The sequence below is a fragment of the Pristiophorus japonicus genome, chromosome 11 (assembly GCF_044704955.1).
Source record: "Pristiophorus japonicus isolate sPriJap1 chromosome 11, sPriJap1.hap1, whole genome shotgun sequence".
In the NCBI taxonomy this organism is placed as follows: Eukaryota; Metazoa; Chordata; class Chondrichthyes; family Pristiophoridae; genus Pristiophorus; species Pristiophorus japonicus.
Genome location: NC_091987.1, coordinates 179,678,583 through 179,699,522, shown reverse-complemented (window position 1 = coordinate 179,699,522; position 20,940 = coordinate 179,678,583). Strand labels below are relative to the sequence as shown.

The following is a 20,940-nucleotide window of genomic DNA, read 5'->3' as shown; positions in this document are numbered from 1 at the left end:
GGATGAGACGTTAAACCGTGGCTCCATCAGTTCTCTCAGGTGGATGTAAAAGATCCCATGACACTATTTCGAAGAAGAGCAGGAGAGTTATCCCGATGTCCTGGCCAATATTTATCCCTCAATCAACATAACAAAAGAAACAGATTATCCGGTCATTATCACATTGCTGTTTGTGGGAGCTTGTTGTGCACAAATTGGCTGCCGCGTTTCCTAAATTACAATTACTTCATTGTGAGTATGCAGAAAGCAAGCGCAGGCAGCGGAAGGAGTGTGTGGCAAACCAGACTACCCATCCACCCTTCAACGACTGTCCGTTCCACCTGTGACAGAGACTGTCATTCCCATATTGGACTGTACAGTCATCTAAGAACTCACTTTTAGAGTGGAAGCAAGTCTTCCTCGATTTTGAGGACCTGCCTCTGATGATGATGATGACTGTCAGTGTGAAACTTTGCAATCGTTCAAAGTTTGCAATTCTGGCATGAATTTCAGATATTTTAGTGCAGCTTCTATGTTTTTGCTACATTACAACAATACTTCATTGGCTGTAAAGCGCTTTGGAACATGATGAAGCCGTGAAAAGTGCTATATAAATGCAAGACTTTATTTCCGGTTACCGTGTAATGAAGATTCAGGACATTACTGGCAACTAGATGGGGGGTATCACTGGAGACTGACTCCTAGGACAGGAGTGATTATGGAGATTATTTTTTTGTCCAGCAGTTGTGAGTGGTACTATGGCTTCATCAGTGATTGCTGAGAATGTTGACTCACACAACATGACACGCCAAAACTCCCTTCCCTCCATATAAACGCGCCCCCGCTCTCCATCCCGCCCCGCCCCCGCTCTCCATCCCGCCACGCCCCCGCTCTCCATCCCGCCTCACTCTCTGCCCCGCTCCACCCCCGTCCTGCCCCGCCCTGCCCCTCCCCGCTCCCTGTCCCTCCCCCGCTCCCTGTCCCTCCCCCACTCTGCATCACGCCCCGCCCCCATTCTCCGCCCCTCCCCCGCTCTCCGCCCCGCCCCTCCTCCGCTCCCCGCCCCGCCCCTCCTCCGCTCCCCGTCCCGCCCCTCCTCCGCTCCCTGTCCCGCCCCTTCCCTGCTCTCTGTCCCACCTCTTCCCCGCTCCCCGCCCTGACCCTCCCCCGCTCCCCGACCCTCTCCCACTCTCCGTCCTGTCCCTCTCCCGCTCTCCGACTCTCCCCGCTCTCCATCTAGCCCCGGCCCCCATCTCCATCTAGAACACGATTGAATGCTGCCTATCCTTTGCCATAACATGCCCTGTTGGAGTTAGTCATCATCGGTAGCACTTGCATTCTTTTGCTGGCCTGAAGCAATTATTGATCGGTTGAGCTAACCAACCTCTATACAATGTTGCTCGTGTTTACATGGTATTGAAGTTTAGTTTTCACCAGTGTTACTCATCATTTTAGCAGATAAGCAATGAGCAGAAACCAAGAAAGCACACACAACGATTAAAAAACACTCACTCACTCTGCTTTTCATCTTAGCATTTTACCAACATGGTGAGGACGAAAGCTGGAAATGGCAGGAAGATATCAATGGCCTGGTCAGGGGGGGCAGAAAAGTAGCAAATGGAATTCAATCCGGAGAAGTATGAGGTTATGTATTTGGGGATCGCTAACAAGGCAATGAAATACACAATAAATGGTAGGATACTGAGAAATGTCGAGGAATAGAGTGACCATGGAGTGCATGTCATCAGATTCCTGAAGGTGGCAAGACAGATAGATAAGGTGGTTAAGAAGATACATGGGGTATTTTCCTTTATTAGCCAAGGCATAGAAAATAAGAGCAGGGAGGTTCTGCTTAAACAGTATAAAACACTAGTTCAGCCACAGCTGGAGTACTGTATACACCACATTATGGTCACCACATTACAGGAAATATATGACTGCACTAGTGAGGGTACAGAGGCGATTTACGAGGATAGAATCATAGAAATTTACAGCATGGAAAGAGGCCATTTTGGCCCATCGTGTCCGCGCCGCTGACAAGGAGCTATCCCACTTTCCAGCTCTTCGTCCATAACCCGATAGGTTACGGCACTTTAAGTGCAACTCCAAGTATTTTTTAAATATGGTGAGGGTTTCTGCCTTGACCTCCCTTTCAGGCAGTGAGTTCCTGACCACCCCCACCATCCTCTGGGTGAAGATATTTCCCCTCATAATCGCCTCAAAACCTCCCCGCAGTTACTTTAAATCTATGCCCCCTGGTTGTTGACCCCTCTGTCAAGGGAAACAGGTCCTTCCGATCCATTCTATACAGGCCCCTCATAATTTTATACACCTCAATCAGGTCTCCCTTTAGCCTCCTCTGTTCCAAAGAGACCCAGCATCTCCAATCTTTCCTCATAGCTACAATTCTCCACTCCAGGCAACAGTCTTGTAAATCTCATTTGTACCCTTTCCAGTGCAATCACATCTTTCCTGTAATGTGGTGACCAGATCTGCACACAGTAGTCCAGCTGCAGCCTAAACAGTGTTTTATACATTTCAAGCAGAACCTCCTTTCTCTTGTATTCCATGCCTTGACTAATAAAGGCATGTATTCCATATGCCTTCTTAACCACCTTATCTACCTGGCCTGCTACCTTCAGGGATCTGTGGACCTGCACTCCAAGGTGCCTTTGTTCCTCTACACTTTTCAGTGTCGTACCAAATAATGTGTTTTCCCTTGCCTTGTTAGACCTCCCCAAATGCACTACCTCACACTTATCCGGATTGAATTCCTTTTGCCACTGTTCTGTCCACCTGACCAGTGCATTGATATCTTCCTGCAGTCCACAGCTTTCTTCTTCATTATCAACCACACAGCCTATTTAAGTGCTATCTGCAAACTTCTTAATCATACCCCTAACATTCAAGTCCAAGTCATTGATATATACCACAAAAAGCAAGGGACCCAGCACTGAGCCCTGCGGAACCCCACTGGATACAGCCTTCCTGTCACAAAAACACCCATCAACCATTACCCTTTGCTTCCTGCCTCCGAGCCAATTTTGGATCCAACTTGCCACTTTGCCCTGGATCCCATGGGCTATTACTTTTGTGACCAGTCTGCCATGTGGGACCTTATCAAAAGCTTTGCCAAAATCCAAATAACTACTACGCACTGCCAGGACTGGAAAACTTTAGCTACGAGGAAAGATTGAATAGGCTGGGGTTGTTTTCTTTGGAACAGAGATTGCTAAGGAGAGATTTATTTGACGTCTATAAAATTATGAGTGGCCTGGAAATAGTGGATAGGGAGGACCTGTTTCCCTTAGCAGAGACATCAATAACCAGGGGGCATAGATTTAAAGCAATTTGTAGAAGGATCAGAGGGGAGTTGAGGAGAACTGTTTTCACCCAGAGGACAGTGGGGGTCTGGAATTCACTGCCTGTAAGGGTGGTAGAGGCAGAACGCCTCAGTGCAACCCTGAAGAGCTTGGATATGTACTTGAAGTGCTGTAACTTAAAAGGCTATGGACCAAGAGCTGGTAAGTGGGATTAGGCTAGATAGCTTTTTATCGGCCAACACAAACGCCATGGGCTGAATGGCCTCCTTCTGTGCCATAAACTTCTGTGAATCTATGTACAGAAAGGTTATCGTGCGCACGTGTATGCCATCTGAATGTGAGTATTGAGATCATAAGCTCAACAAGAGTCTATTACTTGCTTTTTATTTTCTAATCATAAATGCAATTAGCCACATCTGGATTCCCACTGAGCCAGATGAGGCTGGTGGCTAAATAATGGACAACTCTGTTCTTGTGCTGTTCTGATTTTTGGACTGGCATTGCTTTTTCCCCATTTATATTCCCGCCTGGCACTGTTCCTCTCATGGTGGAGTTCAGACCACGATCGGATCAGCCATGATCTTATTGAATGGCGGAACAGGCTCGGGGGGCCTAACGGCCTGCTCCTGCTCCTATTTCTTATGTTCTTTTGAAAAGTGCTATATAAATGCAAGTTGTTTCTTGAACATGCATAGAAGTATCAGTGGAAAGATACTGATGGGCGAGGAGGAACAGAGACCTAGGGATTCTAACACACAGTTCTCGGAAGGTGCGAGTGTGGGTAGACAAACACATAAAAGAAACAGTAACATCTGGGTTTTATAAATAGGAGAATAGAGTAGTTAGCAAAGAGGTAATGATAAATTTGTACAAGGCAATGGTTTGGCCACAGTTGGAGTGTGATGCTTAGTGTTGGGCACCCCATTATAGAAAGCGCACTAAAGCCATAGGGAATGAACAGCCTAGATTCACTAGGGGTGGGAAACTAGTTATGAGGAGAGACGCGAGATACTGGAACTATTTCTACTGGAGCAGAGAAGGCTAAGAGGAGAGTTAATAGAGGCTAGTAAAACACAAAGGTCTAGAACTTCGGTTGGAGGGTTTTTAAGGCGCGAATGTCGTACTGCCGCTAAATTTAGCAATGGAAAATGGTTTGTGACGGGAGCCACAAAATTCAGTTGTTGCGCTCTGAGAGTGGAGCGGAGTGCTAAGGGATGCATTCCACACTGCTCTCAGGGCGCTAGGCTGGGTGAGCAACTGAATATCCTGTGCTAAAGAGCCGGATTCGTCGCGTCCTAAGAGAGGCCTTCCTGCAAAAAAAAGAATCGGAACAAAAAACACAGAAAACATTCCCTCTACATTACTCATCCCAAATACATAAAAGAAACAGTAACATCTGGGTTTTATAAATAGGAGAATAGAGTAGAGCAATACGGTAGAGGAGGATTTCCTGGAGTGCATAAGGGATGGTTTTTTAGACCAATATGTCGAGGAACCAACTAGGGGGGAGGCCATCTTAGACTGGGTGTTGTGTAATGAGAGAGGATTAATTAGCAATCTCGTTGTGCGAGGCCCCTTGGGGAAGAATGACCATAATATGGTGGAATTCTGCATTAGGATGGAGAATGAAATAGTTAATTCAGAGACCATGGTCCAGAACTTAAAGAAGGGTAACTTTGAAGGTATGAGGCGTGAATTGGCTAGGATAGATTGGCGAATGATACTGAAGGGGTTGACTGTGGATGGGCAATGGCAGACATTTAGAGACCGCATGGATGAACTACAACAATTGTACATTCCTGTCTGTCGTAAAAATAAAAAAGGGAAGGTGGCTCAACCGTGGCTATCAAGGGAAATCAGGGATAGCATTAAAGCCAAGGAAGTGGCATACAAATTGGCCAGAAATAGCAGCGAACCCGGGGACTGTGAGAAATTTAGAACTCAGCAGAGGAGGACAAAGGGTTTGATTAGGGCAGGGAAAATGGAGTACGAGAAGAAACTTGCAGGGAACATTAAGACGGATTGCAAAAGTTTCTATAGATATGTAAAGAGAAAAAGGTTAGTAAAGACAAACGTAGGTCTCCTGCAGTCAGAATCAGGGGAAGTCATAACGGGGAACAAAGAAATGGCGGACCAATTGAACAAGTACTTTGGTTCGGTATTCACTGAGGAGGACACAAACAACCTTCCGGATATAAAAGGGGTCGGAGGGTCTAGTAAGGAGGAGGAACTGAGGGAAATCCTTATTAGTCGGGAAATTGTGTTGGGGAAATTGATGGGATTGAAGGCCGATAAATCCCCAGGGCCTGATGGACTGCATCCCAGAGTACTTAAGGAGGTGGCCTTGGAAATAGTGGATGCATTGACAGTCATTTTCCAACATTCCATTGACTCTGGATCAGTTCCTATGGAGTGGAGGGTAGCCAATGTAACCCCACTTTTTAAAAAAGGAGGGAGAGAGAAAACAGGGAATTACAGACCGGTCAGCCTGACATCGGTAGTGGGTAAAATGATGGAATCAATTATTAAGGATGTCATAGCAGTGCATTTGGAAAGAGGTAATATGATAGGTCCAAATCAGCATGGATTTGTGAAAGGGAAATCATGCTTGACAAATCTTCTGGAATTTTTTGAGGATGTTTCCAGTAGAGTGGACAAGGGAGAACCAGTTGATGTGGTATATTTGGACTTTCAGAAGGCTTTCGACAAGGTCCCACACAAGAGATTAATGTGCAAAGTTAAAGCACATGGGATTGGGGGTAGTGTGCTGACATGGATTGAGAACTGGTTGTCCGACAGGAAGCAAAGAGTAGGAGCAAATGGGGACTTTTCAGAATGGCAGGCAGTGACTAGTGGGGTACCGCAAGGCTCTGTGCTGGGGCCCCAGCTGTTTACACTGTACATTAATGATTTAGACGAGGGGATTAAATGTAGGATCTCCAAATTTGCGGATGACACTAAGTTGGGTGGCAGTGTGAGCTGCAAGGAGGATTCTATGAGGCTGCAGAGCGACTTGGATAGATTAGGTGAGTGGGCAAATGCATGGCAGATGAAGTATAATGTGGATAAATGTGAGGTTATCCACTTTGGTGGTAAAAACAGAGAGACAGACTATTATCTGAATGGTGACAGATTAGGAAAAGGGGAGGTGCAAAGAGACCTGGGTGTCATGGTACATCAGTCATTGAAGGTTGGCATGCAGGTACAGCAGGCGGTTAAGAAAGCAAATGGCATGTTGGCCTTCATAGCGAGGGGATTTGAGTACAAGGGCAGGGAGGTGTTGCTACAATTGTACAGGGCCTTGGTGAGGCCACACCTGGAGTATTGTGTACAGTTTTGGTCTCCTAACCTGAGGAAGGACATTCTTGCTATTGAGGGAGTGCAGCGAAGGTTCACCAGACTGATTCCCGGGATGGCGGGACTGACCTATCAAGAAAGACTGGATCAACTGGGCTTGTATTCACTGGAGTTCAGAAGAATGAGAGGGGACCTCATAGAAACGTTTAAAATTCTGACGGGGTTAGACAGGTTAGATGCAGGAAGAATGTTCCCAATGTTGGGGAAGTCCAGAACCAGGGGACACAGTCTAAGGATAAGGGGGAAGCCATTTAGGACCGAGATGAGGAGGAATTTCTTCACCCAGAGAGTGGTGAACCTGTGGAATTCTCTACCACAGAAAGTTGTTGAGGCCAATTCACTAAATATATTCAAAAAGGAGTTAGATGAAGTCCTTACTACTAGGGGAATCAAGGGGTATGGTGAGAAAGCAGGAATGGGGTACTGAAGTTGCATGTTCAGCCATGAATTCATTGAATGGCGGTGCAGGCTAGAAGGGCCGAATGGCCTACTCCTGCATCTATTTTCTATGTTTCTATGTTTCTATAAAGTTAAATGGCAAAAAAACAAAATATCAATCACACTAATGTCATGCAGTCATTCCTTCCCTTAGCACCCCGGGACAGCTCTGCACGGCAGCTTTCTCCGGCGGTGTCACTAGGGGGCGCTACAAGTGTATCCCAAAGCAAATTTTGCCTCCGTGTCAAAACCGGGGGCGTTGCACACCGGCGCTATGCTCCCGGGCGATACGCCTCAGCACTGTCGGTACCGGCACACTGAATTTGCCGAGCGGCGCTAATGCCGGTGCTCGCGGCTGCAAACCCTTTAGCGCCCTCGCTATCCAACCGAATTTCTCCCCCAAAAACTTGTGCTAGGGAAACACTATTTTCTCTGGTTGGGAAGTCAGTGACAAAGAGTCTTTAATTTACTATGGTCACTAAGAGAATGAGGAGAAAGGTCAAGAAAAATTACTTCACGGAGCGAGCGGTCAGAGCATACAATGGTTTGCCACAGGGATTAGCTAAGGCAACACGTCTTAAGATGAGAAAAATAAACAGATATTTGAAACAGAGGAAGAGATGGGGAGAGCATGGGCTAGTGGAATTAATTTTGGATTTCTCTAGCAAAGAGACAGTGCAGATTCGATGGGCTGAATGGACTGGTTGTGCTGTAAATTTCTATGTAAGTCAGTGCACAAGACTGTTGATAAGCCTTCTAATGACAAAGCTGACTGGTAGATGTAAACTCTTCTTGATCATTAAATATTTACTTCAAATATAAATATATCAGCTACAACATGTCACCATCCATATTCTTCTTCCCTATGGTAGGCTTGAAAAGCAACATGAAATGCTGATATCCATATTGGTCATCCACTTGACGGACCCTTGTAGCGAGCAATGGTTCACAAGATGCTCGGTGGTTTTTAGCCTCGCCACAGTCCTTCACCTTCCATTTATGCAGCCGGTGTTGGCAGCGCTTGTTTGAGGTTCCGATACGGTTGGCAGTAATCCATAGTTTACGTGGTGCGGTGAAGCCGGGTGACTGATCCCCCAAAGTGTCAGCTGTGGCTCAGTGGGCAGTACTCTCGCCTCTGAGTCAGAAGGTTGTGGGTTCAAGTCCTACTCCAGGGTCTTGAGCACAAAACTCTAGGCTGACACTCCACTGCCATACTGAGGGAGTGCTGCACTGTTGGAGATGCCATCTTTCGGATGACATGTTAAACCGAGATGACATGTTAAATCTGCTCTCTCAAGTGGACGTAAAAGATCCCATGGCACTATTTTTGAAGAAGAGCAGGGGAGTTATCCCCGGTGTCCTGGCCAATATCTATCCCTCAATCAACATAACAAAAAAACAGATGATCTGGTCATTATCACATTGCTGTTTGTGGGACCTTGCTGTGCGCAAATTGGCTGCCACTTTTTCCACATTACAACAGTGATTACACTCCAAAAGTACTTCATTGGCTGTAAAGCACTTTGAGGCGTCCGGTGGTCGTGAAAGGCGCTATATAAATGCAAGTCTTTCTTTCTTTTTCTTTTTGTATCTCTGCCACCAGGGGCAAAGCTTCACGGATCATCTTGACCCGGATGTGATGTCATCATGACAAGAGAATGTATCTGGCATTTACCACAAGTTGCTGAGAGTACGTATCTTCCTACGAAGGGAGCATAGGTGTGATGTGCTTCCTATTATAGATCCCAAGCTTCTACTGCTAAGAGGTGAAAGGCAAGGTGCTTCCAGACTTCAGCCAATGTCTGGAGGTCCCGCTTGCTTGCTAAAGATCCTATGGCACGATCTGAAGAAGAGCAAGGAATCCCCGGAGTCCTGGCCAATATTTCTACATAAGTCCAAGGGGACATCGGAACAAGAGTAGGTCATTCAGCCCCCTCCATCATTCAATTAGATCACAGCTGATCCCTACCTCGGCTTCATAGGATAGAATCTTATCGAAACATAAAAGATTATCAGGGGGCTTGACAAGGCGGATGCAGAGAGGATGTTTCCACTGATGGGGGAGACTAGAACTAGAGGGCATAATCTTAGAATAAGGGGCCGCCCATTTAAAGCAGAGATGAGGAGAAATTTCTTCTCTCAGAGGGTTGTAAATCTGTGGAATTCGCTGCCTCAGAGAGCTGTGGAAGCTGGGATATTGAATACATTTAAGACAGAAATAGACAGTTTCTTAAAAGATAGGGGGATAAGGGGTTATGGGGAGCAGGTGGGGAAGTGGAGCTGAGTCCATGATCAGATCAGCCATGATCTTATTGAATGGCAGAGCCGGCTTGAGGGGCCATATGGCCTACTCCTGCTCCTACTTCTTATGTTATGATATGGTTACCCAACAAAAATCCATCAATCTCAGAACATTTCAATTGACCCAGCATCCACAGCCTTTTGAGGTTGTGAGTTCTAGATTTCCACTGCCGTTTGCTTATAAAAGCGCTCCTTGATTTCACTCCTGAATGGCCTAGCTCCAATTTTACGATTGTTCCTCCTTTTTCTTGATTCCCGCACCAGAGGAACATAAGGATTAGGAGCAGGAGTTGGCCCCTCGAGCCTGCTCTACCATTCAATAAGCTCCTGGCTGATCTTCAGCCTCAACTCCACTTTCCCGCCTGATCCCTTTATCCCTTGTTCCAAGAGAGAGCCCAAAAATCTACTCATCTCAGGCTTGAAAATCTCAAACAGTTTTTCTGTACCTACACTATTGAAACCTTTTGTCATTTGAACACCTCTCCTTCAACCAACATCACAAAAGACAGATTAATCAGAAGAACTGATTGTTCATTTCTGTGTTTGGGCCCACATGCCAACACTCACCACATTGTGAAAAGTAATTCGCCCTGTGAAGAGCTTTGAGACTTTTGAAAAAGGTGCCAAATAAATATATGTACAGGTTCTTTGGAATACACACTTCTAATTGGCCGCTGGGAAGTGCAGAGGAATCTCCCAGAGGAATTTCCCCTCCTCCCTGCAGGCAGAGGCTGCAACAACAACTTGTATTTATTTAAGAACATAAGAAACAGGAGCAGGAGTAGGCCATATGGCCCCTCGCGCTTGCTCTGCCATTTAATACGACCATGGCTGATCCGATCATGGACTCAGCTCCACTTCCCCGCCCGCTCTCCATAACCCCTTATTCCCTTATCGTTTAAGAAACTGTCTATTTCTGTCTTAAATTTTTCAATGTCCCAGCTTCCACAGCTCTCTGAGGCAGTGAATTCCACAGATCCACAACCCTCTGAGAGAAGAAATTCCTCCTCATCTCAGTTTTAAATGGGTGGCGCCTTATTCTAAGATTATGGCCCCTAGTTCTAGTCTCCCCTATCAGTGGAAACATCCTCTCTGCATCCACCTTGTCAAGCCCCCTCATAATCTTATATGTTTCGATAAGATCACCTCTCATTCTTCCGAATTCCAATGAGTAGAGGCCCAACATACTCAACCTTTCCTCACAAGTCAACCTCCTCATCCCCGGAATCAACCGAGTGAACCTTCTCTGAACAGCCTCCAAAGCAAGTATATCCTTTCATAAATATGGCTCCTTTAATAACATAATAAAACATCTCAAGGCACTTCAAAGGATTGTAATAAGACAAAAATTTGACACTCTCGAGACACACAAGAAGAAATGAGGGCAGGTGACCAAAAGCTTGGTTAAAGAGGTAGGTTTTAAGGAATGTCTTAAAGGAAGAAAGAGAGGTAGCGAGGCGGAGAGGTTTAGGGAGGGAGTTCCAGAGCTTAGGGTCCAGGCAGCTGAAGGCGCGGCCACCGATGGTTAAGCGATTATAATCAGGGGTGCTCAAGGGTGCAGAATTAGAAGAACGCAGACATCTTGGGGGGGGTTGTGGGGCTGGAGGAGATTACAGAGATAGGGAGGGGTGAGGCCATGGAGCAATTTGAAAACAAGGATGAAAATTATGAAATCGAGGCGTTGCTTAACCGGAGCCAATGGAGGTCAGCGAGCACATGGGGTGATGGGTGAACGAGACTTGGTGCGAGTTAGGACATGGGCAGCTGAGTTTTGGATGACCTCAAGTTTACATAGGGTAGAACGTGGGAGGCCAGCCAGGAGTCCTTTGGTATAGTCAAGTTTGGCATGAATTAGGGTTTCAGCAGCAGAAGAGCTGAGGCAGGGACGGAGACGGGCGATGTTACAGAGGTGGATATAGGTGTTTATTTGTGCTGTGGATATGTGGTCAACCTCCATCATTACCGCCCCGCCCAGCTGCAATCCACCTGCCTCCTTTCCCTCGGCAGCACTGAGCGCAGATGCTCCCATGGTCTGCACCACCGAACACTTTAACGCTCACGGTTAAAGCAAGAAACCAAGACAAAAGAATTTTAAAGCAGGCAATGGAAGAGATGTGGAGCCTGAAATGGCCTGGCTGCCTCCAGCCAATATGGCCTAATCTTCTTCTCCATCACTCAGCTGCAGTTGAAACCTTTTATTAGTTGAGCTTCGGTTGAGCGTTCTAATCAGGCCAATTCCTGGCTCTGTGTCAGCTGTGGCTCAGTGGGTAGCACACTCCCTCTGAGTCAGAAGGTTGTGGATTCAAATCTAGGCTGACACTCCAGTACAGTGCTGAGGGAGCATGTCGGAGGTGCCTTATTTCGGATGAGATGTTAAACCGAGGCCCCATCTGCTCTCTCAGGTGATGGAAAAGATCCCATGGCGCCATTTCGAAGAAGAGCAGGGGAGTCATCACCGGCGTCCTGGTCAATATTTATCCCTCAATCAACATAACAAAAAACAGATTATCTGGTCATTATCACATTGTTGTTTTGTGGGAGCTTGCTGTGTGCAAATTGGCTGCCACGTTTCCCACATTACAAAAGTGACTACACTCCAAAAGTACTTAATTGGCTGTAAAGCGCTTTGAAGCGTCCGGTGGTCTTGAAAGGCGCTATATAAATGCAAGTCTTTCTTTCTTTTCTCTCCCATAGCCTGTTCAAACAAATACCATGACAAAACATTGGGGACTACCTCATCCTAAACTGGGAGGGAAAGTCACCAGCCTAAGTGGCAGAAAGACAGCGGCTGAGTTGGCCGGTCTCAGATGAGATAACGGTAGAGGCAGTACAACTGGACACAGGAAGGGGAAGGAAATCAGTCAGGGCTCCCTCTCCTCATCCCTACACAGTGATCCCTTCTGGAAAGCATGTGTGACTGCACATTGGATGAGGGCAAGACTGGGCTCCTCACGTCAGTCAAGTACCCTGCCGATACTGTCCCCAGACTCATACATGGGGGAGGTATCACAGGGCTGCCGGGTTTTGTGGGGTCTGAATGTGGCAGGAGTCAGTGCCTTCAGAAACAGAAGAAAGAAAATTGGTTAAAAAAAATGAACTCAAATTTTGTCACCGTTTAACTGGTACTTTCTATTCAAAACCACAAAATCTACTTTCTGTGAGCAAACGTAACCTGACGTCAGAGTTAATTACTGCTGGTGAGATAAACCTGCAGATTGAAAGGTGCTGATAACTTCCTGGTTATAGCGAGAAGTCACAGACACCTTTCAATCTACAAACATTGTGAGGCACAACACAGGTGGAGAAGGCAGCGCTGCAGTCTGGACCTCTTCCCTTAATCCAACACAAAAACAAAATGCTGCGGATGCTGGAATCTGAAATAAAAACAGAACATGCTGACAATCTCAGCGGGTCAGGCAGCATGTGTGGCGAGAAACAGAGTTAAAGTTTCAGGTCTGTGACCCCTCGACAGAACATACTTCAGGACAGGTTCTGATGAAGGGTCATCGTCCTGAAACGTTAACTCTGCTTCTCTCTCCACAGATGCTGCCTGACCCACTGAGATTTCCAGCATTCTCTGCTTTTATTTCCTCTTCCCTTACTGTTTAGTTATTGAACACAATAAGGAGCCAGAGGAAAGTATTAACTATGAGGAATTCCTGGAGGATGCTGGAATATCCTGGCAGCTGTACATTTTAACCTAGGGCGTTTCAGGCACGGGTGGGACACCCACCCCAGACAGACAGGTCATCCGAAGATATTATCGGCAATGCGCTTTAACTTGAGATTGCGAGAGGCCTGCACATTGCCAAACCCACCAGCGAAACCTGGCAGGAGGCAGCAGACTGCACAATATAAGTATTTCAATGTCATTTTTGTGAAGATTCCCTGTGGGCCATTGCCCACCAGCTCTAGGATCATTCCCGTCGGCTTTGGACAGGAGACAGTCCCAAGAAATGTAACTCAGGCCTGGGAGTTAAAATGGCCTGGGCCTCATACTCAACTCTCCATTGAGTGATTCCTGACTGTCCCAATGGGGCCCAGAGTTAAAATCACGGCTTCTGTGTTGGCACAGGCTGGCAGCGATGTGTTCGAATCACTCTACCGTGACCCTCACTGGAATGTGAGAGAGTGTGTGAGAGTGAGAGAGTGTGTGAGAGAGAGAGTGTGAGTGTGAGAATGTGTATGTGAATGTGAATGCGTATGTGAATGTGTGTGAGTGTGTGTGTGAGTGTATCTGTGTATGTCTGTGTGTGTTATGTATGTAAACATTATAATAGTGTAAGACTTGCCACCAGGGGGCGCACCTGTTGGAGACCCAAGGGTCACCTGCACACCCCATGCAAGCAAGTGTAAAAGGTTGTCTGCCATGCTGCTTCAGCACTCTGGAGTTTGATTAAAGAGACTAAGGTCACATCAGTTTGAGCTTACAGCATACAGTCTTGTGGAGTTATTCTGAACATAACAATGTGTGTGTGAGTCTGTGTGTGTGTGAGAGTCTGTGTGTGTGTGTGAGCCCGTAGTCAATGAACCTTCTGACCATCCCTCACTGCTTCACTAACACATGAGAAATGGGTACTTGGGTGAGGGAACCACACGCCTTCTGTAGCAAGAGAGGAGGGGAAAAAAACTGATGGAAAAAATAAAATGTATTTACACTTCCAGAATCTCAATGGGACCAGGCTATAATGGGAGTGAGAAAATTAACCCCTGACAAATAACTAAAAGTTAATCAGGTCAATTTTCCTTTTTGTTGCACCTGCTCAGTTACCAGGGCAAGAGAGAGGCAATGGGGGTGGAGATCTATTGCATCATGCCTCTTCGATCACAACACTGCCCCAGGATTTACACAAGCTGCATAGGAATTGTTAGACATAAAAAGACTAAGGTCCAAATAGTTCACCTTCTACCATTCTGGCCATGGCGTTATACAACAATAAGGGTCATCGACTAATCATAGCAATCCATCTCCACCAATTAGTCTACAACAGATCCAGACAGGAGGCAGGTTTGGGCTCCTCCCAATCATGTTACACTCACCACATGGCAGGTCTCAAATTATTCACAACACTGAATCAGAAATTACAATTTTATGAATGAACTCTGTTAAACTTGCTTTTGGATGAAGCAACACTTTCTGCTTCCACCGTCTCCCGAGGGAGCCTGCTCCATAGATTGACCACTCGTCACTGGGGGTTGCTAAAATACGCAGGTCTGGGCCTGCACCTGGTGTACATTATACTGATACACACACATATTGCTCACCCTCCCACCTTATCTTCTTCTGAATATGTCACGGGGTGGGGGCAGGGCTGGGCAGTGGTGTGGGGGGATTGGGTGGAGATAGATGGAAAGAGAAACCAGTCACAATGGGTCTCTGATTTCACATTGCATGGGACAGGAACATGAAGAGAAAATATTTCATTTCAACACAAATGTGGCCCCAAATGTCATTGTCAAAGGTTTAATTTGAGTCACAAATGGTGCAAGAAGAGACGGCCAGTCCAAGACAGATTTAACCAGCAGCTTCGACAAACCCTTCAAAACCAGCAGTGTTGCTCCTGGAATCTGCTATAACCCTGCAGGGTCGGGAGAGACAATCTCGCATCACCTTTGTGCTCACTGAGCTACATTGGCTCTCGGTTAAGCAATACTCCCATTTTAAAATTCTCATCCTTGTTTTCAAATCCTCCATGGCCTCACACCCTCCCTATCTCTGTAATCACCTCCAGCCCTACAATCCCCTCCCCACCCAGAGATAACTGTGCTCCTCCAATTCTGGCCTCTTGAGCATCCCCGATTTTAAATCGCTCCACCATTGGTGGCCGTGCCATCAGCTGCCAAGACCCTAAACTCTGGACCTCCCTAAACCTCTCTACCACTTAATTCTCCTTTAAGACACTCCTTAAAACCTACCTCTTTCTGTCTTACTTTCTCTTTATGTGACTTGATATCAAATTTTGTTTTACAACGCTCCTGTGAAGTGCCTTGGGACATTTTACTACGTTAAAAGGTGCTATATAAATACAAGTTGATGTTGAGCAACACAAAAACATCAAAAAGAACCACAAAAAGTATCTGAAGGAATTCCAGGCAGAAGTCCTGCCCCTGACATACTCTTCTGGCATCGTTCTCTCCACCCGTTTCAAAATCATGAAAAGAATGATAAAACTTTATTGTCCAAGAAATCCGCAGCTTAACAGTTCTGAAGAAACCGATTCCGAGATCTATAATTTTTTTTCTTTATAAACATCATAGATCATTTTGGGCTCTTTATGCTGCCCTTCTAATTTCAGACTTCAGCGCTTTTAACTTGGGTTTTAACCTAACCTGTAATTCAGATCCAAAACAGGCAACATCCGACTGACAGGGCTGGGACTTCATGTAGTGTGGTGCTGTGATCTCGCACTTGTCCTGATGCGCGCTTTGGTTTGTACGGGCAGTATAGGAACCAACACGCTCAGTACATATAATCCCATTGCAAAACACCGACTAGTGAGCAACTGAGCCACATGGACTGGAAAGGTCCCTCATGTTCATAGAGCTGCTCTTAGTTGGTCGGTGAGCCTCAGCATCCCTGGGTTAACCGTGGCTCAGTGGGTAGCACGCTCGCCTCGGAGTTAGAAGGTTGTGAGTTTAAGTCCCACTCCAGGGACTAGAGCACTTAAATCTAGGCTGACACTCCAGTACAGTGCTGAAGGAGTGCTGCTCTGTCAGAAGTGCCTTGTTTCGGATGAGACATTAAACAGAGGCCCCGTCTGCCCTCTCAGGTGGACATAAAAGATCCCATGACACTATTTCGAAGAAGAGCAGGGGAGTGATCCTCAGTGTCCTGGCCAATATTTATCCCTCAATCAACATAACAAAAACAGATTATCTGGTCATTATAACAGTGCTGTTTGTGGGATCTTGCTGTGCGCAAGTTGGCTGCCACGTTTCTTACATTACAACAGTGACCACACTCCAAAAGTACTTCATTGGCTGTAAGGCGCTTTGAGATGTCCGGTCGTGAAAGGCGCTATATAAATCCAAGTCTTTCTTTTAGTGTAGTTCAATCTTAAGTGACTTCGCAATCCACTTACTTGTATCAACCCATTACACAACACATCAGGAAGGAGGCCAAACATAACCTTCTCAAGCAACCAGGGGTGCGTAATAAGTGCCAGCCTTGCCAGTGACACCCACATGCCCAGAATGAGAACAAAACAAAACATTAGGAGAATGAAGAGCAACTGTGAAAGCTTGAGGCAAAACCCTTCAGGAGTGGAAGAAACACAAAGGGTAAAGGACAGCTGGTCTCCGGGGCTCAGTGAGGGAGCCACAATTGACCCTTCAGGATTCCCATTCGGGATGGCTGTCTATCAACCCCCCTCAGAAGCATTGCTCCTTCGGCTCTCCCCGAGGTTGGCAACCTTGGGACCAATACACACATACCCGCAATACAAAGCCGCCGTTCCAAAGAATATATAATTTCCACCAATAGCTGGATGACATCTATCAATTTACCAACCAATTTCAGCAAAGCAATCGGACTGAAGGGACTATTCGCGTTCACCCTCCAGACAAACCATGTTCGCATGGAAACCTGAACAAAAACATAAATAACGCGGAAAATATTCCAGGCATTTTCCAAACACTCCAGCCGGTGGGGAGAAAGTCCCGATCGGACTTCGGTTCGTACCCTGAAACCGACGCCAAAACAGAGGCGGGAGTGAAAGAGCAGCAAGTAGACACAACCCAACAACACAAACCCCCTGCTTCCCAACAAACATGTACAACAGCTGAAGACAACAGGTCACCAAGCGCCGGCAACTGACCAGATGTGTCACTAGCACGATATTGACAGAAACTTATCTAAAAGGGGAAATTAACACCAGTGAATGGACACAGGTTAAAAGCATCTTTCACTTTCAATTGCTGATCTAAATTAGATACATTTAAGATACTGAGTAGCAATTTAACAGATACAATTAATGTAACAATTTCTCATTAACTTTCTCCTATAGCTCCTGATAAACTTTGTTTCCTGAATCTGCCCTGAGCTGATGTTCCCTGGGATTCCCCTCCTTGACCCCCTCCCCTCCCCCGGAGTGCCCTGCTCACCCTGAGCACAGAACGAGTCTTTCCCGCAGTAGCCGCAGCTCCACGCCTCTAGGGGCGGACTGAGCTCGGCCGCCAGCCCCGCCGGGGGGTTCTGCCCGGTGCTGCTGGTTCCCATCGGGGACGGAGGGGGTGCCAGCCGGATCACCCCATCCGCTGACTCCCCCCCGGCCAAGATCCGGAGCCGGATACACACACACACAACGCGGCAGCAGCCAGCCCAACTCCTCGGCTACTTCCTCATCCGCCTGACTGACGCTCGCAGGAGTTCCAGCCCCAGAGCCGTCAAGCCAGCAGCTAGCCCAGCCCGAAAGACCCAGAGACACCCCCCAGGTCTCTGAAACAATGCCCCCGGGCTACCCAGCAGCATTTAAAGGCACATTTCCTGATGCAACTTCCAACTTACAAACAGAAAAGTAAGCATAACATCTGTACAACAAGAACTTGCATTTATATAGCGCCTTTAAGGTGCTAAGGCGTTTCGCAGCAGTGTAATCGGACAAAATTTGACACCGAGCCACATAAGGAAATATTAGGACGGGTAATCAAACGTTTGGTCAAAGAGGTAGGTTTTAAGGAGAAAAAGAGAGACTTGCATTTATATAGTGCCTTTCACGACCACCTGACATCCCAAAGTGCTTTACAGCCAATTCATTACTTTTGAAGTGTCATCATCATAGGCAGTTCCTCGGAATCGAGGAAGACTTGCTTCCATTCCTGAAGTGAGTCCTTTAGTGGCTAAACAGTCCATTACAAGAGCCACAGACCCTGTCACAGGTGGGACAGATAGTCATTGAGGGAAGGGTGGGTGGGACTGGTTTGCCGCACACTCTTTCTGCTGACTGCGCTTGATTTCTGCACGCTCTCGGTGTTGAGACTCGAAGTGCTCAGCGCCCTCCTGGATGCACCTTCTCCACTTAGGGCAGTCTTGGGCCAGGGACTCCCAGGTGTCAGTGGGGATGTCGCACTTTATCAGGGAGGCTTTGAGGGTGTCCTTGTAACATTTCCGCTGCCCACCTTTGGCTCGTTTGCCGTGAAGGAGCTCCGCATAGAGCACTTGCTTTGGGAGTCTTGTGTCTGGCATGCGAACTATGTGGTCTGCCCAGCGAAGCTGATCGAGTGTGGTCAGTGCTTCAATGCTAGGGATGTTGGCCTGGACGAGGACGCTGATGTTGGTACGCCTGTCCTCCCAGGGGATTTGTAGGATCTTGCAGAGACATCATTGGTGATATAACTCCAGCGACTTGAGGTGTCTACTGTACATGGTCCATGCCTCTGAACCATACAGGAGGGCAGGTATTACTACAGCCCTGTAGACCATGAGCTTGGTGGTAGATTTAAGGGCTTCAAACACTCTTTTCCTCAGGCGGCTGAAGGCTGCACTGGCACACTGGAGGCGGTGTTAAATCTCCTCATCAATGTCTGCCTTTGTTGATAAGAGGTATGGGAAATGGTCCACATTGTTGAGGGCTGCACCGTGGATCTTGATGACTGGGAGGCAGTGCTGTGCGGCGAGGACAGGCTGGTGGAGGACCTTTGTCTTATGGATATTTAATGTAAGGCCCATCCTTTCGTATGCTTCAGTAATTATGTCGACTATATCCTGTAGTTCAGCCTCAGAATGTGCGCAGACGCAGACGTTGTCCGTGTACTGTAGCCCGATGTCAGCGGTTGGGGTTGTTTGGAGTGCAGTCACTGTTATAATGTGGGAAACGCAGCCGCCAATTTGCGCACATCATGCTCCTATAAACAGTAATGTGATAATGACCAGATCATCTGTTTTAGTGATGTTGATTGAGGCACAAGGTTGAAAAGGCCATCCGACAACTGAAGAACAACAAGGCATCAGGAGCAGATGGAATCCCTGCTGAAGCACTAAAACATGGCGGAGAAGCACTACTGGCGCGGATTCATGACCTCATCTCTCTTATCTGGAAGGAGGAGATCTCAGAGTTGCTGTAATCGTGACCATCTTCAAAAAAGGTGACAAGTTTGACTGCCGTAACTACAGAGGTGTCTCCCTGCTGGCGACCACCAGGAAAGTCAGCGCAAGAATCCTCCTCAATCGCCTTCTCCCTGTGGCTGAAGAGCTCCTCCCAGAGTTGTAATGTGGATTTCGCCCATTAAGGGGCACATCGGACACGATCTTCACCGCGTGGCAGATGCAAGAGAAATGCAGGGAACAGCACCAACACTTGTACATGGCTTTCTTGGACCTCACAAAAGCCTTCGACAGTGTCAATCGTGAGGGATTATGGAGCGTCCTCCTCAGATTCGGTTGCCCTCAAAAGTTCGTCACCATCCTCCGTCTGCTCCACGATGACATGCAAGCCGTGATCTTGACCAGCGGATTCTATGTTCGGACTGGGGTCAAGCAAGGCTGTGTCATCACACCAACGCTTTTCTCGATCTTCCTTACTGCAATGCTCCACCTCATTCTCAGCAAGCTCCCCATTGGAAAGGAACTAAATTACAGGACAAATGGGAATCTGTTTAACCTCCACTACCTCCAGACCAGATCCAAGGTCGTCCCATCCTTCGTCATTGAATTACAGTACGCAGACAAAGCTTGTGTCTGCGAACACTCGGAGACTGAACTCCAAGACATCATCAACATCTTCATCGAGGCATACGAGAGCATAGGCCTTAAACTAAGCATCCGTAAGACAACGGTCCTCTACCAACCTGTCCCCACCTCACAGTAAAGTCCCCTCTGTTATCAAAATGCACGACGAGGCTTTGGACAATGTGAACCATTTTCCATACCTCGGGAGCCTACTGTCAACAAGGGCAGACATCGACGATGAGGTCCAACACCGCCTTCAATGTGCCAGTGCAGCCTTCGGTTGTCTGAGAAAGAGAGTGTTTGAAGACCAGGACCTCAAACCCGGCACCAAGCTCATGGTCTACAGGGCTGTAGTGATACCCACCCTCCTTTATAGCTCAGATACATGGACCATGAACAGCAGGCATCTCAAAACACTGGAGAAATACCACCAACGTTGCCTCTGCAAGATCCTGCAAATCCATTGGCATGATAGGCGCACCAACGTCAGTGTTCTCAATCAGGCCAACATCCCCAGCATCCCCTGCTGGACGGGCCACATCGTCCGCATGCCTGACACGAGACTCCCAAAACGAGCACTCGAAACTCCGACACGGCAAGTAAGCCCCAGGTGGGCAGAGCAAACACTTCAAGGACACCCTCAAAGCCTCCTTGAAATATCCCCATCAACACCTAGGGATCCCTGGCCCAAGACTGCCCAAAGTTGAGGAAAAGCATCCAGGAAGGCGCTGAACACCTCGAGTCTCTTCGCCGAGAGCATGCAGAAATCAAGCGTCGACAGCGGAAGGAGCGCGCTGCAACCCAAGCACCCCATCCACCCGTCCCTCCAACCACCATCTGGCTCACCTGTCACAGAGACTGTAGGTCCTACATTGG

General features: G+C 47.3%; 1 protein-coding gene across 1 annotated transcript in view; it reads right to left on the bottom strand.

The window, feature by feature from the left end:
• Window positions 1-17,726, bottom strand: part of LOC139276394 (arginyl-tRNA--protein transferase 1-like) — a 79,726-nt gene extending 62,000 nt beyond the window's left edge. The window contains exon 1 of the mRNA XM_070894327.1: window positions 17,502-17,726. Coding sequence (XP_070750428.1) covers window positions 17,502-17,616 — 115 coding nt within the window. The 5' untranslated portion in view covers window positions 17,617-17,726. The remainder of the gene's footprint in view (window positions 1-17,501) is intronic.
• Between the last annotated feature and the right edge of the window lie 3,214 nt (window positions 17,727-20,940).